The sequence below is a fragment of the Triturus cristatus genome, chromosome 5_1, assembly GCF_964204655.1.
Source record: "Triturus cristatus chromosome 5_1, aTriCri1.1, whole genome shotgun sequence".
Taxonomy (NCBI): Eukaryota; Metazoa; Chordata; class Amphibia; order Caudata; family Salamandridae; genus Triturus; species Triturus cristatus.
The window spans coordinates 159,802,499-159,817,817 of NC_140587.1; the positions used below are offsets into that span (position 1 = coordinate 159,802,499).

Sequence of the window (15,319 nt, forward strand, 5' to 3'; positions counted from 1 at the left end):
GGATGTTTCTCAGTATAATCAGGAGGCTCTAAGACAGTTGCAGGATACCTCATGTTATGAGCAGATCAATTGGGACATTTATAAAGCCTCACTCACTAAGTACTATGCATTGTTGGAAAGCTGGTGTCGGAGTGGTATGCTATCCAAAGATGAATTTCTTTGGCTGAAGAATGAAAATCCACGAGTCCCCTGTTTTTACTTGCTCCCCAAAGTTCATAAGCACCCCACTAGACCACCGGGGAAACCAATTGTGTCCTCTAATGGGGGGCTGTTGGAAAAGTTCTCGATCTTTTTAGATCTTTTCCTTGCACCTTATGTGTCCAAATTAAGATCTTTTTGTAAGGACAGCACCGATTTCTTACGAAGAATACATGACATTACCTGGGAAAGTAATTATTTCATGATAACACTAGATGTCTGTTCCCTCTACACCTGTATAGAACAACAAAAAGGTGTGGAGGCTTGCATGTATTTCTTGAATGAGAGACATATATCATTGTGGGAACACACTCAGATGTTAAAGAGGATGATGCTTGTTTGCCTGGAGGAAAACATATTTATTTTTGACAAAACACTGTATCGCCAAAAGTCCGGTACAGCAATGGGAACATCTTTTGCACCCAGTCTAGCCAACCTGTTCTTGGGTTGGTGGGAGGAATGTGTAGTGTGGGTAGATGAGAACGAGAGATTTATACAACACATCCCGATTTGGATCAGGTATATCGACGACCTGTTCCTGATATGGGATGGACCCCTGGATCTAGCAAAAGAGTTCATTAACAAATTAGGGAGGAACAATCTCAATTTGACGTTTACTCATTCCATCAGCACCTCACACTGTGAATTTCTTGACATTTCCGTCAACATAGAGAATAACCAAATAGTGTCCTCCCTTTTTCGTAAAGAGACCTCGGGGAACACTTTGCTTCATGCAAATAGCAACCACCCCATACCATTACTAAACAGTAATGGGGAGTTCCTTCGGGCTCGAAGGAACTGCAATACTGAAGGTGGATTCCTTAACGAGAAACGTGTCATGGAGAGTAGATTCAGACAAAGAGGCTATGCACCCAAGGTTATCGCTACTGCAAGCAATAAAGTTGAGAATATGTCACGAAATGAAGTTCTTTTCTCATCACGTCGAAAGGATGGGAGAAACATAGTGACACCCAGATTAATTACCACTTTTAATCGTAGATCAAACACCCTGAAGTATCTGATGAAGAAACATTGGGGATTGCTTGAATCTGACCCCATAATTGGCCCAGACATAGGCATTACACCAGCCATAACATACAGAAAATCTAAGTCTCTAAGAGATCAACTCGTACACAGTTATCAAACGACATCAGAAAACACTACCTGGCTAGGAACAGCAAAAGGCTTCAGGAAATGCGGTTCCTGTAAGGCATGTAAACATAGTAATAATCGTGACAGTTACATCCCTGGCCAAAACACGAAATTGAGAAAGCCCATTAGAAAATTCATTACCTGCACCAGTGACTACACGATTTATGTCCTGGAATGCCCGTGTGGATTAAACTACGTGGGCAGTACCAAACTGCAGTTGAAAACCCGTATACTACAACACATGAGGGCAGTAACTAATAATGATCTCAATTACCCGGTAGCGAGGCATTATCAGGACAAACACCAGAGTAACGCCAATTTAATTAAATTCTTTGGTATTGACAGAATTCTACCTCTTCAGAGGGGAGGTGACCGTGAGAAACTTCTGAGAATCACTGAGTCCAAATATATTATTGAACTCAATACAAAGATTCCCAACGGGATGAATTATGGGGAAGAATTGGCCACCCATCTAGGCTAATTGACTTACTGTTGAGCCACTTATCCTTGTCCTTCTCTGTCTTACCTTTCGGTATCAAACTTTTATTATCACCCCCCCCCCCCCCCCTGTTTTTATTACGAGAGTATAGGATAGATATACATCATGATTGACTGTGAACATTATCCCAGTATACTCATCTATTGATTGAGTATGGCCTTGACAGTTCATGTTACTATCTAGGCTTGGTGTAGTGATTGAGATTATCTATACCTATCTCGTTTGTTATTTTCTATTTGTCTATTCTCACCGGGGTTTTTTTGTTTGATGGTTTCACTATTATTATGACATATTTTCATTTCATCTTTATTAGGGTGTCGCACACACATAACAAACAGCAGCTTACCTTTATGCCCTCTCATAGGTCCCCCTTTCAGTAGGCCAAATTTTTTCAAATAGACTTGTCTGGCAATTTGATACATAACAAGATGTGCTCTTGTCTTAAACAGGCATTGGCCTATTAGATTTTCCAGATCATGGGTACATTACCCTGTGAAACAATAAATTTATATATGTGTCTTTTTGCCACGCACTTAACAGAAATGCCTGATGTCGGGATCATGCAATTCATTATATTATGATACTTATGTTGTCCATCCGTTACATGACTTTATGTGCTATATATATTTTTTGTGTTGCTTATGCGATAGAGGTATTGCCTGAATTAATTGGCTGATACATTGGGTACATTACACCATTTGAAATATTCAAATATTCAAGCATTTAAATATTTAAATTTATATGTCTAATTTCTATCGCATTCTCAGGATCATGAATTCCAATCGCACATGTTAAATGTCAATGTTAACAATTTATTATTACGATGTATGAATTTCTTTTGAACCTTACAGGGCGCTTGAAAAGTTTTTCTTTCATGTCTATTAACCGTGACCCGTATTTCTAGGGGAATTTGGGCATAGGTCAGTAACTTGACAAAGGCTTCGCCGAAACGCGTAGTTCTGTTTGTTTGACACAATAAAGTCTTATTGTGTTTGTCCTTGGTGTGCCGCTGGATTTATTTCGGAGAATTCGCGAATCATATCCTGGTTAATACATTTCAAGCGGAGTTGTGACCGTGGCTGGCACCGGCGTCGCGAGGGAGGAGAGTGGTGATTTCACAGCGAACGTTTGAAAAAAAAAAATATATATATATATATATATATTTAAAAAGTCTAAATAAATTAATATATTGTAACATTATTTTCAATGAGGTTCTATATTAAGTCCTGGCCTGCATTATTTAGTAAAGAAGGGTGTTGCAGTACTAATGATTGCCCATGGCTTATCCAGGTCTGAACTGGAGTACATTTACTACTGATATGGGTCTTTTTTGGCTCTAGTACTTTAGAATTGCAGATTTTGGACAGGAAGGGTTTTACTCTTTTGTGGGTATGTCTCCTACACTCCCTTACCTTTCCTTACCCTTCCCTAAACCCCTCCCATTTAGTTGCCATTTTCCAGCCACTTCACTCGATACCTCCCACACTTACTATTTAGGGTTGATTGCGATTTTGGTCAGAGAGCCTCCGACCTAAGGTCGTAGGCTCTCCGACCGTGAACGTGCGTTTCACTTCCGAGCGCCTAATTACAATTTAGGCAGTCGGAAGTGTAACTGGCCAGTCATTCTGGCTCACTTCCGACGGGCTCAAGTAGCCCGTCGAGCAGTCGGTGATAAGGATGCTCGGTTACCGGCAGGCTTTTTCCATGCCAGGCTTTCTGACATGGAAAGCCTGTCGGAGAGTGAGTTTGAGGGCCCCTAGCAGGGCCCCCTTCTGTTTACGGCCTCTGGTTGGGGTCATAGGTGCAAGACCGGCTCTAGGGCGGTGCGATCAGTGCCACCGCACCTGGCGCTGACTTGGAGTGGGGGCGCCATATTCATTGTTTTAAAAGCACCTGATGCAACTTACATTCTCCCAGCAATTTTCAGGTATCACTAAAAATTACAAATCCGGTGATTAATGTTCTTCCTGAAGAGTGACCGGACCATTGTCTAGTGAAAGCTTTGACTCATCATAGCGCAGAGGGTTAATATACCTACTGCAAAGAACGTGTCCCATTCACATCACAAAGTGCATATAATATAAATTGGTCAATGGTGTACGGCTTTTGACAGAGATCCTTTTATTACTTGCAGTTTATAAGTTAAAATCCTAATATAGTGCAGGGAGCTATTAACTGCAATCAAAGAGCTGCATGCAAACTGCAAGGAAAATATTAGAGCTATATATTTTTGGCTCAGTCTTTCGCTGTCCTAATATTGCAAAAGGGGTTTATTTGGGTAGAAATCAATTCTTACTATTAAAGAAAACTTTAACTATGGTGTTACATTTTAAATTCTGAATGTGTGCTTTTCCAGTCCAAGGACTCTTAAACTATACTGCCTACCTCTATGGATGAAATGTGACTCCTACTCCTTGCTAGCCTGGTTGATGAAGGGTAATACCCAGAAACCAGTCCCAGGATGCTTGTTTCCAGTCCAGGGAGGACCTGGCTTGGCAGTTCGGTCTGGACTGGTCCCCTGAGTCATAGGGTCAAGACTGATTTGCATATGGCTGGGTCTAAACTGGGGTGGCATGGTGAGCAAAAGAATGATGGATTTAACCCAGATCTCTTGACTGGGGGTGAATGTATGATTTATTCAGCATTCCGTCCATCATTTGTTTGTGTAGCTCTCCTACTCCCTGTAGGCCTCTATCTTATGTAACATTTACTATATACTGATTTACACACTGATGATTGATTGTGCAATGCGTGTGTTGTGATGTAAAGTGTTCTGACATCTTAAACTAGTATGAGTGGTGCTATAGAACTAAATGAATCTAAGAGGCAGTGGTTATGGAGACTTGAGGGGCACTGTCAAATGGTGGTAGTGAGGGAATCCGTGGCGGAGGTGGTCATGGGGGGGGGGGCACCAACAAACGCTAAAGCCGGCCCTGCATAGGTGAACAAAACCTCCCATTTCCCTATGGGAGTTTGTGCTATGGCCGGTTTGCGGCCGAAGCTTATGCTCCCATAGGAAAATGTGAGTATACAACCGCACCATGTGCGATCGCATCGTAATTAGGCGGTTGGTGGATCCTGTTTCAGTGACTGTGTCAGACAGATGCAAATCATCGTAATAAACCCCTAAGTAGTAAAATTACATGTGTGAGGATCTCGCCATAGAAAATATGGGAGATGTGGAGTAGGACATTTCCACATGCAGCTTTGTGAACTGCATTTTGGATCAAGTACTACGATAGTACTACTTTACATACTACAAAATATTTTTGGGGAATCAGGCCCTAAGTCTTTTGTGAAGAGTAAATCCCTGAGATTTGGCACTTTCCGCAGTGGTTAGCTTGCAGTTGAGCAGGTTTGATTTATAAAGGCAGATTTGCTCCCTGCATGGTGAAGTGTGATGTGGACAGTAGAAGGGCTTTGGTTTTCTGAGGTTTCAACATTGAGGGACTTTGCAAGATGGCTATATCCTCCAGTGAGGAAACGGGTTTTCTCAGGAAAGAGCCGAAGGGTTCCAACTACAGATGACTCAAACCCTTCTGTTAGGACTTTCAGAAGTGCAGTGTATTTGACTGTGTCAAAGTCAGCGGTGAGGTTGAGCAGTGCAAGGAGGAATTTCCGAGATGTATAGCGCATAGATACTAAGGGAACCCTCTCAGATTTTCTCCCTATTTCCCTGCAGGAATCACTGGCTGAAATCCTGAAATACAAGTCTGGTTCTCCTGAGGATCAATGTCCCCCGAAGTTGTTGAGGACATTGGCTCACTTGATTAACCCCGTTTTAAATCACATTTAGAATACCTTGCTTTCCACCGGCATTTTCCATGAAATTTGAAAACATGCTCTGTTACTGCCCCTATTAAACAAGCCGAACGTTGACCCGACGGAGCTTAGCAACTACCACCCGATCTCACTACTGTCAGCACCCGCGAAGATGCTGGTAAAACTGGTGCAACGCCAACTCGCCCATTTCATAGAAGGTCATGACAACCTGCATGACACCCAGTCCGGTTTCCGGTCCGGATTTGTCACCGAGACTGCACTGGTGGAGGTGGCGGATTCTGTTAGAATGACTGTAGACACAGGGGTGTCAGTGATGCTGGTCCTTTTAGATCTGTCCGCAGCATTCGACATGGTTGCTCACCTAATCCTACTGGACAGACACAAACAGCTGGGCTTGCGGGGGTAGTACTTTCCGGGATCCAGTCTTACCTTAAAGACCGCTCTCAAAGGGTCTTTCTCCAACCCCATCAAATGGAACCTAAGCCACTGTGGTGCAGGGTGCCTCAGGGCTCGTCCTTGAGTCCATTGCTCTTCAACACCTATCTCGTGCCACTTTTCTCTCTCATTGCTTCTTGAGAAGTGAAGGCAGTCTCCTATGCGGATGACACCCAGCTGGTGTTCTCTTTCAAGGATCACTCTGCTGATTCTTTTACTAGATTTAAGGGGTGTCTGAAGGACATTTCACGCTGAATGAATAATAACAGCTTAAAACTTAATGCGGACAAGACGGAGGTCTTGTTCTTCGGCCAAGCATCTCCTCCCTCCGCTGGACTTTGGTGGCCAGTAGAAATGGGATTGCCACCTTTACTGGCAAACACGGTGAAATACCTGGACATCAAATGGGAAAGGGACCTCTCTTTCTTGGCCCAAGTCCGTCATTCATCAGCCTCATACTTTGGGAAGTTGAGACGTTTGAGGAAATTCTTGCAACTATGGCCGGAGGATTGTCGAAGGGTCAATGTCCACACTACTGTGAAATCTCGGCTGGACTATGCAACTGTCTTTACCTGAGACTGTTTGCCTATCTGATCAATAGATTACAGATGGTACAGAATGCGGCAGCGAGGTTTATTCGTCGAGTCCCGCTCCGTCACCACATCTCTCCGCACATCAGACAACTTCACTGGCTACCTGTAGGTAAAAGGATAGAGTTCAAGTCCCTGACTCTGGCCTTTCGTGCTTTGCAAGATGGCTGCCCGGGATATCTTAAGCGTAGGCTTTGTCTATGTCAACAAAAACTTATGCTGAGATCTAACTTCCAGTACCTGCTCTGTGTACCTCATTTTGCTAAGTCCCGTATGGGAGGCAGGTCCTTCACAGTGAGGATGGCCAAACTGTGGAACTCACTGCCTGCCCATATGCGCCTGATCAAGTCCAAAGTGAGTTCATAAAGAACTTGAAGACTTGGCTCTTCAGCCAATGCTAGCACCTCGGTTGAACCTCCACACCTGCTGTTGACCGCGAAGCGCTGGGACACCTCTGCTTGAGGTGGCTGTTGCACTCTACAAATAAAATATAAAAATATAAAAATAAAATCATCCACAAACGTAGCATTTCCGTGTCCGTGATGCATCCAGAATATTTTGACAGGACGATATTCTAATTGCGATATTCCAGTAGCATACTAGGAGAAAGGATAAGGTGATAGTGGTAAAGAGCTTTCCATTAATGTGACCGATAAAGAAAATTGCGACTTACTGGCACTGCACTGCATTCAAGCATTCTGGAGCAGCCTGCTGCATTAAAGTTAGGGTCTAATGAGACTGCTGTGCTTTTACTCCTATTTCTCCCACTTTTTTCCTTTCAAAAGGGAGAAATGAAAACTTACTTTTTCGCCACAATACTTACGTAAGTGCAAAACTTATTTTTGTATAAAAATGTTTTCTCTTTGATTAAAAAGGTTTTTCTCACATTCCCCACATAGATGGTGATAATCTGTGTTTACAAATGTAATGAAGAATACCCATGTTGGAGAAATAAGAATTAGGCAAATGACGTTTTCTTCAGGGGACTTCGATTTGTGTTGGAAAATATATTGAAAGTTTTTATTGCCAAATCTTTTATGAAATGCTTAGTTTGGGCTAATGATTACCCACAGCAGAGTATTAATAGTTTCTTCTGGTGGTCAGTCTAAAATCTTGGGTAGATAGGTGAATGGGGGAAGTAGTGTTAGTATGTGGACATCAACTGGAAATAGTGGCATCGTAAAAAATGGGAAGCTGTTGGCAAATAATACAGAGGTATTTAACTTAAAAAACATTAGCTGCACAGGCAAGTACATTTGAGGGACATTTCCCATGGGATCACAGTCTTAAGGTGATGAGAACTTCAGTTAAAGGTTTCATAAGTGCCCATATCAAAACATCCCCAAATAAATATATTACACTCATAAAGATAATAAAGTAATGCTCCGTGTTGGCTGCATCTTAGGGTAAAGACTGATGTTAACCAGAATAGCATAGTATTGCTTTCTAGGTGGAAATAAGGTGACGTTAGCAATGGAGAAATATTAATGCATACAGAGAAACTCAGTGAACAGTAGCAAATCCTAGAATAGGAAAGCAAGAGAAGCAGCAAAAGAACCCAGCACTGAATTTAAGGACTGATGCTGTATTTGCAAGAAGTTATGAATTTGTTTATGAAAAGATAGTGGCATGCCACATTTGTTGCTTATCTTTCTTTGCTGTTTTTGTTTGAAGGTATTTAACTGGGGACCAGTTCTCCAGTGAATCATCGCTGGAAGCCTATGCCCGCTGCCTGAGAATGGGTTGCCGATGTATAGAGTGTGAGTATACCACTGGGGTTGTGCGCAAACATTGATACAGAGTGCCTGAACTTACTAAAATCTCGATTTTAAATAATTATGCAATGTTATTATGATTTCATGATGGTCTACCACAGGATGCCAAGAAGCAACTCATCAACCTCTGTTCAGTGTGGGACCTCCTTCCCGGGGCCTGGTCTTTCTTGTAATGCGGTGGCCACAGTGGTGACTCCTTAGTATGGGCAGTTATTTTGAATTGATCCAAAGACAACTTAGCCGCACTTAGTTAGACTCATTTGGGTATAAAAGTGTTCACTCTTCTCATATATCCGCTACATCCAAGCCTCACTCCCCTAGACGTTTGGATAGGAGAGCAGGGCATAACATGGAGTGTGGGTGCCCCTCGATACCTAGGAGATCGCTTTTATCTCTCCCCATGCGATATATTTGAAGGTAATCACCGCAAGGCACTGGCGGGAATTAGATCAGCAGTGGGGTTCTGGAAGAACCTACCTTTAGCCCCGATAGGACGGGTGGCTTTGGCCAAGATGATAATAGTTCCACGACTACTATATCACTTTACAAATGTACCCATAATCCCACCCGAGCCTTCTTTCGGGAACTGGACACATTACTCAGCTCGCTAATCGGGGGAGCAGGCAGACATAGAATCGCATTGGCTAAGCTTCAACTGCCTGCCGACCAGGGAGGACTGGGCGCACCTTCCTTTGAATCATACCTCTTGGCAGCGCAACTACAGTGGCTGTCCTACTGGACGGCGGGCAGACACATGGGGGAAACCCGCACAGTGACGGGCCCCATACCCACTCTGGAAATCCGCCGACTGCTCCTGCCGGGTACTAAATCATGGCGCACATACCCAATACAGGTGTCAGTGGATCGTAAATGCATGCAGAGGATACATCGTATGTCCGCAGGGGCGCCGTTCTACTCTTCTCTGTTGCCTCTCATAGGATGGCCCAGACGAGAGATATACTATACAACTCGGATGCTATGCACATGGACAGAACACTCACTAACGGAGATCGAATCCCTATTCGAGGACAGACAACTTCGGCCGTTCCGTCAAATAGTGGAGGAATTTGACCTTCCTCCAGGGCAATTCCTACTCCATAGGCAGATTCTAGCAAGCTACCTTCCATTTCAGGGTTTGACAGAAGGAGAACCCACAACTCACCCAGTCATACACACAATCATGCACATGGGAATGGGTCGGCACCTGGTCACCTGGCTTTATAAAGCTATACGGGAGCTCATGAGTAAACCACTAGATGCGCTGCAGGCCACATGGGAGGAAGAGCTGGGGCGCCAGTTACATGACAAAGAATGGGAGGCAGCACTCACATACCCCAATAAGGTATCTCGCAATACGCACTTTAAAAACATACAAAACTACATACTACACAGAGCATATAAAATACCTGCGCGTCTACAGCGATTGTATCCGACCACTCAGTTCCTATGCTCCAGATGTCAGTCGCCGGACGCGGACTTTCATCACATGTTCTGAACATGCCCCACAATACGATCCTATTGGAACACTATCCATGAGGTGCTCAGAGACCTAACAGGTCTATCTGACATGACCACATGGGAGGCGTGCGCACTCTGAATCATTCAATGGCGTAAACAATACAAAGTGCAAATTCGTTTTGCGTCACTGGCAATACAAATAGCTAAAAGAGGTATAGCCATGCACTGGTGAGCCCCAGCGGACCCCCATTGGCAGCCTGGGTGGGAGCAGTGTGCAAATGGGCAGCAGCAGAAGGGGAGGAGGAATTAAAAGGCATACGCAAACACCACATATCCATGGAGTGAACCCTACTTTTACACCAATTCAAACAACAAACAGTGTGTGGCGATCCAAACATATGGTCGCAGGTCCCAGCAATATTCGTAAACACAGGCCCCGATCATAAGCACACACACTATTCCTAGCATGACTACAAGTGCGTAACAGCGTACAGTAATTCTACCACACACTAACTAGATCCGCCAGAGGGGTAGTGGTGGCTGGACAGGTTCCCACCCAAAGCAATTAACCATACCCACGGGCATGATGCATTTTAGCCCCGGCACCCTGCCTGACTCATACATCTCGGACCTCACGAACATCACCCCAGTTTCACACTCAAGTAAATAGTTAAGACCCAAAACCAGTAGTTGATACGCCGGTAATCAAATGGAAGGAGATGCATCTTCATGGTTAAGGCATACACGACAATGGGATAATGTTTGCGGGACTAATCATACTATGTAAAAGGTAAATGTCATCCCAGACACATGACTGCAATTATAAATGTTTGATGCATGAAAAAAACTGTTCACTCTTCACATGTTAAGTGTGCATGTTTTCTTTCAGAGTAAATTAACCGCCTGAAACCAAGAATACATCTGTTTGATTCCATGCCTGGCTTCACTCTGCCTCTAGAGCATACTGCACAGGTCTTGATCTCTGGGTGCGGTTGTGTAGTTCCTTTCTCATTAAGCAGACACTATTTATATTTTAACGATATTTAGTCTTGGTCTGGACTCCTATCTGGTAACTTTCATTTCGTATAAAGTCACTGGAGTATAGTAAATTCTTTGCTTATAGTTGTTTTGAATGTATTTTTCTCAAAACTTGTTTTCTGCTACTGCATCCATAGACCATCTCCTCTTCATTTTAAGTAGGTTAATCACTTCAATGACAACCAGTGTCAGAGAATTTATAGCTTTACCATTCCATCTCAAATCAAAAAAAGTTATATAGTGCTTTATTCTCTTCTGCTTGGATTAGGATGTTTCTCATGTCTCTCAGGCAGTTCTGTTTTCCCATTTTGCAGGGGCTGCTCACTTAGCAATAGACAACCCTCCATGACCTCCCTGAAAAAGCAAAGTTCCAGAATCTCGTATATGTCTCCATTCTTGTCAGATCTGCTTGCAGTAACCGTAACCTGATTCTCATAATCATGCTAGCCCCTCAAGTTTAGATTACAAGTGACTATTGTTGGACTGTCCATCACTTCTGGATCTTGTCCCAGAAGCAGGTCTAGGTGCTAGCCTGGAAATTAGAAGTTCCCCATCTAAGGAGCCATTAGTCCGCCTTTTTATGTAGCACTTTACACTCAAGTATCTGTTGTTTTGTTGTTTCTAGGCATTGTATATAACAGGTATCATTACTGAGTTCAGTGGGACTGCATTTACCATTTTAGGAGGATAAAATACTGAGTTCACATTGCTGGGATTCTAACGTGTGATCCTCAGGTCATGCCTGATGTCCACTCATGCATTTAGGACTCTGAGATGAACCAGCATTAGGTTAAGACTTGACTTTGTTTACTCATTAATAGCCAGAATCGGGAGTGTATGTAAAGGGCATCTGATGGGGAGATAAACACACACACACACACACGCCCACATGCACACACACTCACACTCACACACTCTCTCTCTCTCTCTCTCTTTTACTTTTAGGTCGAGAGCAGCTCCTTATGAAACACTCTACCATATCACCGACAGTCTAAAACCTCTCACCTCAAATGTCTGTTTTTTTCTAGCAGAGTTTTTAAGCATAGGATTAGCATAGTGCCACCCACACTGAGCTACTAAAGTGACAAAGTCCTTTGCCATTTTTTCATCAAATTCTTTACGCATAGGATTAACTAATGCCATCCACGCAACGTTGAAAAGCCTTTTGCCTCTCCAGGCACAGTATTACAGCTTTGGATTAGTAAAATACTATCCAAGCCATTCTGGAATTTATAAAAAGATTCTCTGACACATATGTTTGGCTCTTATTAGAGCTCATCAGAGAGACATAGCTTTGTACAGACACAAGGGAGCACACCCAGTCAAAGTAATACCCTTTCAGGGTCAGATTGCTTCTTAAATTATACAAAAAAAGTAGAGAACTCTGGGTAGGTCCCAAGTTTTAGGTGGGAAGCAGCTCCTTTCTTTGGAACACTCTACAACACCTCTGACTCTCTAAAATGGCTCACCTCAAATGCCTATTTTCCTAGCAGAGTTTTCAAAGCAGATGATTAGCATAGTGCCATCCACGTTGAGCTGGAAAAGTGAAATATATATATGTATATATATGGTGTGTATGTGTGTATATATATATATATATATATATATATATATATATATATATATATATATCCAATTACCACTCAAAGGTGCATCCAGGCACCGAAAAGAGAGACGGACAACTGCTTCTTTGCTGATACTCAATCTCACAAAAAGTACCGTACTGGAAATTAATGAACTTCAAAGTGTACAGAAACCACACCTTAAAAAGTATTAAGTTTAAAGACGAGAACCCTCACTCACCATGATGGTGACATGCTTCATCATTGGGTCCCCTCTTGCACACAGTGTCCGCAAGGTACTCTGTGTGGGCTACAACTCTCCCTTAGGAGAGGAGCTTGAGGTGTTCTATACTCCAATGTGAATCTGTGAACAGGGAGGTGGTTTCTCTTCAGTTTCGACCTTGTTATACATTACGGAATCTAGTTGAGAAGGCATGGGAAGTGGATCGCTATTATTTGTTGCTCTAATAATCCGTGACATAGTTTGTGTCGCGTTCTAGATGGAGGGGTCCGTGAACTGGAAGTATTCTTTGTACACTTCCGGGTTGTGTCAGCAGGACGAAAGGAATCATTAAAAAGAGATTCACCGGACTCAGTTCCGTTGGCTCCATTTGGGAGAAGCGGGCGGTGTGAGTTGGTGAGTTATTCCTAATACATTTCTGTTTGTTTTGGGTACGTTTGATTCCGATATTTGCGAGTAACGAACTGGTCATTTACCAGGGATTTACACCTAGGAACACGGGTTATGTTCGTGTTCTCCGTGTTTCTATCAAGTAGTCCGGTCTTTGGAGAGTGGGGTAACATGCACATGTGAAGGTGTATGAGTTTCTTGACCCCAATAATTTCTTTTGGGGACATTGATCAGCTGCCATAGAGTCAATACGAATTTATAATGAATGTAATGGTGGTCCCAGTCGAGTTAACACAAGGTTGTTATGATATCTATCAGATAGACAACTGGTTATCTCCATCACATTAGTTGGATCGCTCAGTGCATACTACTATATATTTTATTTTGACCCGCAGCGCACTGTGTCTTATTAGCATTTGCTATATAGTACGACATATTGATTTTGATTGTAGTGTTATTGAGTATACTTATCTATTTTTTAGACACCCGTTCAAAGGGACCAATGAAAGGTATTGGCAGGTATTGATCTGCTTCATGGTGAGGACAAAGTTTTATTTAATTCTGATGTGTGCCACTTGGGTGTTGTTTGACATTGATTCCACATACACTGGGTGATAGGCACTGTAGATATGTGGTAAAGACGAGATACTAAAGATTGTTTTTTCATGTGTTACCGTAAGAAGACCAAACTGATGTTGGTCATCTCGACACCTACAAATTATGAGTATGGTTTTTCATTATTATTTTTAAGCAGAGCGACAAGACAATGGTCCTGATAAATGCCATGAATTCAAATCAAACTGGCAGAAACATGTTGACCTGACCTAGTCAGATAGGAAATATCTATATCCCTATCGTCACACTACTTATTTTAGATCCATCCTTAAGGGGGAGTTAATAAATAATTTTTCTCCATATTGAGATGGTTTTAAAGCACATTTGATATTATTTGCACTCTGCCCCTCATTCACAGATTCACATTGGAGTATAGAACACCTCAAGCTCCTCTCCTAAGGGAGAGTTGTAGCCCACACAGAGTACCTTGCGGACACTGTGTGCAAGAGGAGACCCAATGATGAAGCATGTCACCATCATGGTGAGTGAGGGTTCTCGTCTTTAAACTTAATACTTTTTAAGGTGTGGTTTCTGTACACTTTGAAGTTCATCTTTAATTTCCAGTACGGTTCTTTTTGTGAGATTGAATATAGGAGCAGTACCATGTGTGGATAGTAACTCTCCTGATTGACCTTTTTGTGAGATAATAATCTTTGCTGATACTGCCAGCTCAGTAGCGTTTTTATTGTTCCATTGATAAAGTGCAAGGTTCGAACATGACGCGTTTCGGCCAACTGGGTGACCTTGATCACATGAATGCGGCGCATGGTTGTGACGTATAAATACAGCGACTGATTGACCATGTGACTTGGCGCCTACTAGCTGCATAGTCATAGAGGAAATACTGTATATCGTAAACATTGTCAGAAAAACCTGTTTGCATTTAAAAATATAAAACTTGAAAACATGTACATCATGATTGCAAATCAAATATTTACACAACAGAATGTAATGTAAATTGTAACAAGATTCCATTTCGTTTTTAGGAAGTATGATCGAGATACCATTGAAATCCCTAAACCATCCCTGTGTGTTTGGTCCTTACTGATATTGTGAAAAAATTTTAAACATAAAGTTAAACATAATAGTTACACAAATCTCGTGGAGCAAATAATGAACGCCTAATAGCACAATAATATATGCATAAATGCACCATGCTCCTGCGAGACATGGACCAAATAAGGTTAATAATCAAGCAAACATGGTATTTCATTCAATGATTGTGGAATGTTGTCGACTGTTATAAAAACCCGTACAAATACTGGTTTGGTAGATCTAAATGAATCGATAGTAATTTGCAAATCGATGGAGCATAAACAAATTATACATAACCTCTTAAGATACTGCCTGCAGAATTCAATAGACCCAACATATGTGCAAAAAAATCGCAATAAAGTGCTCAAAAGTGCATTGAATAAAGTTAAAAAAAGGAGGTACCTATGAGAGAAGGCTGCATGCTAGTTCATTATAGAGTCTAAATATATATACACAACTGACTATATACAAAAGGGAGAACAGATGAACATATGAACGCTATTTGGTCATAGTGTAGTACTGACATGCACTAGACCTAAATCATCATC

General features: G+C 42.2%; 1 protein-coding gene across 3 annotated transcripts in view; it reads left to right on the forward strand.

Annotated features, from left to right (window-relative positions):
- LOC146830503 (1-phosphatidylinositol 4,5-bisphosphate phosphodiesterase gamma-1-like) overlaps positions 1-15,319 on the forward strand; it is a 695,332-nt gene that overhangs the window by 362,948 nt on the left and 317,065 nt on the right. For all 3 annotated transcript variants that reach the window (XM_085604690.1, XM_085604691.1, XM_085604692.1), the window contains one exon: positions 8,332-8,417. In XM_085604690.1, the coding sequence (XP_085460816.1) occupies positions 8,332-8,417 (86 nt within the window). The remainder of the gene's footprint in view (positions 1-8,331; positions 8,418-15,319) is intronic.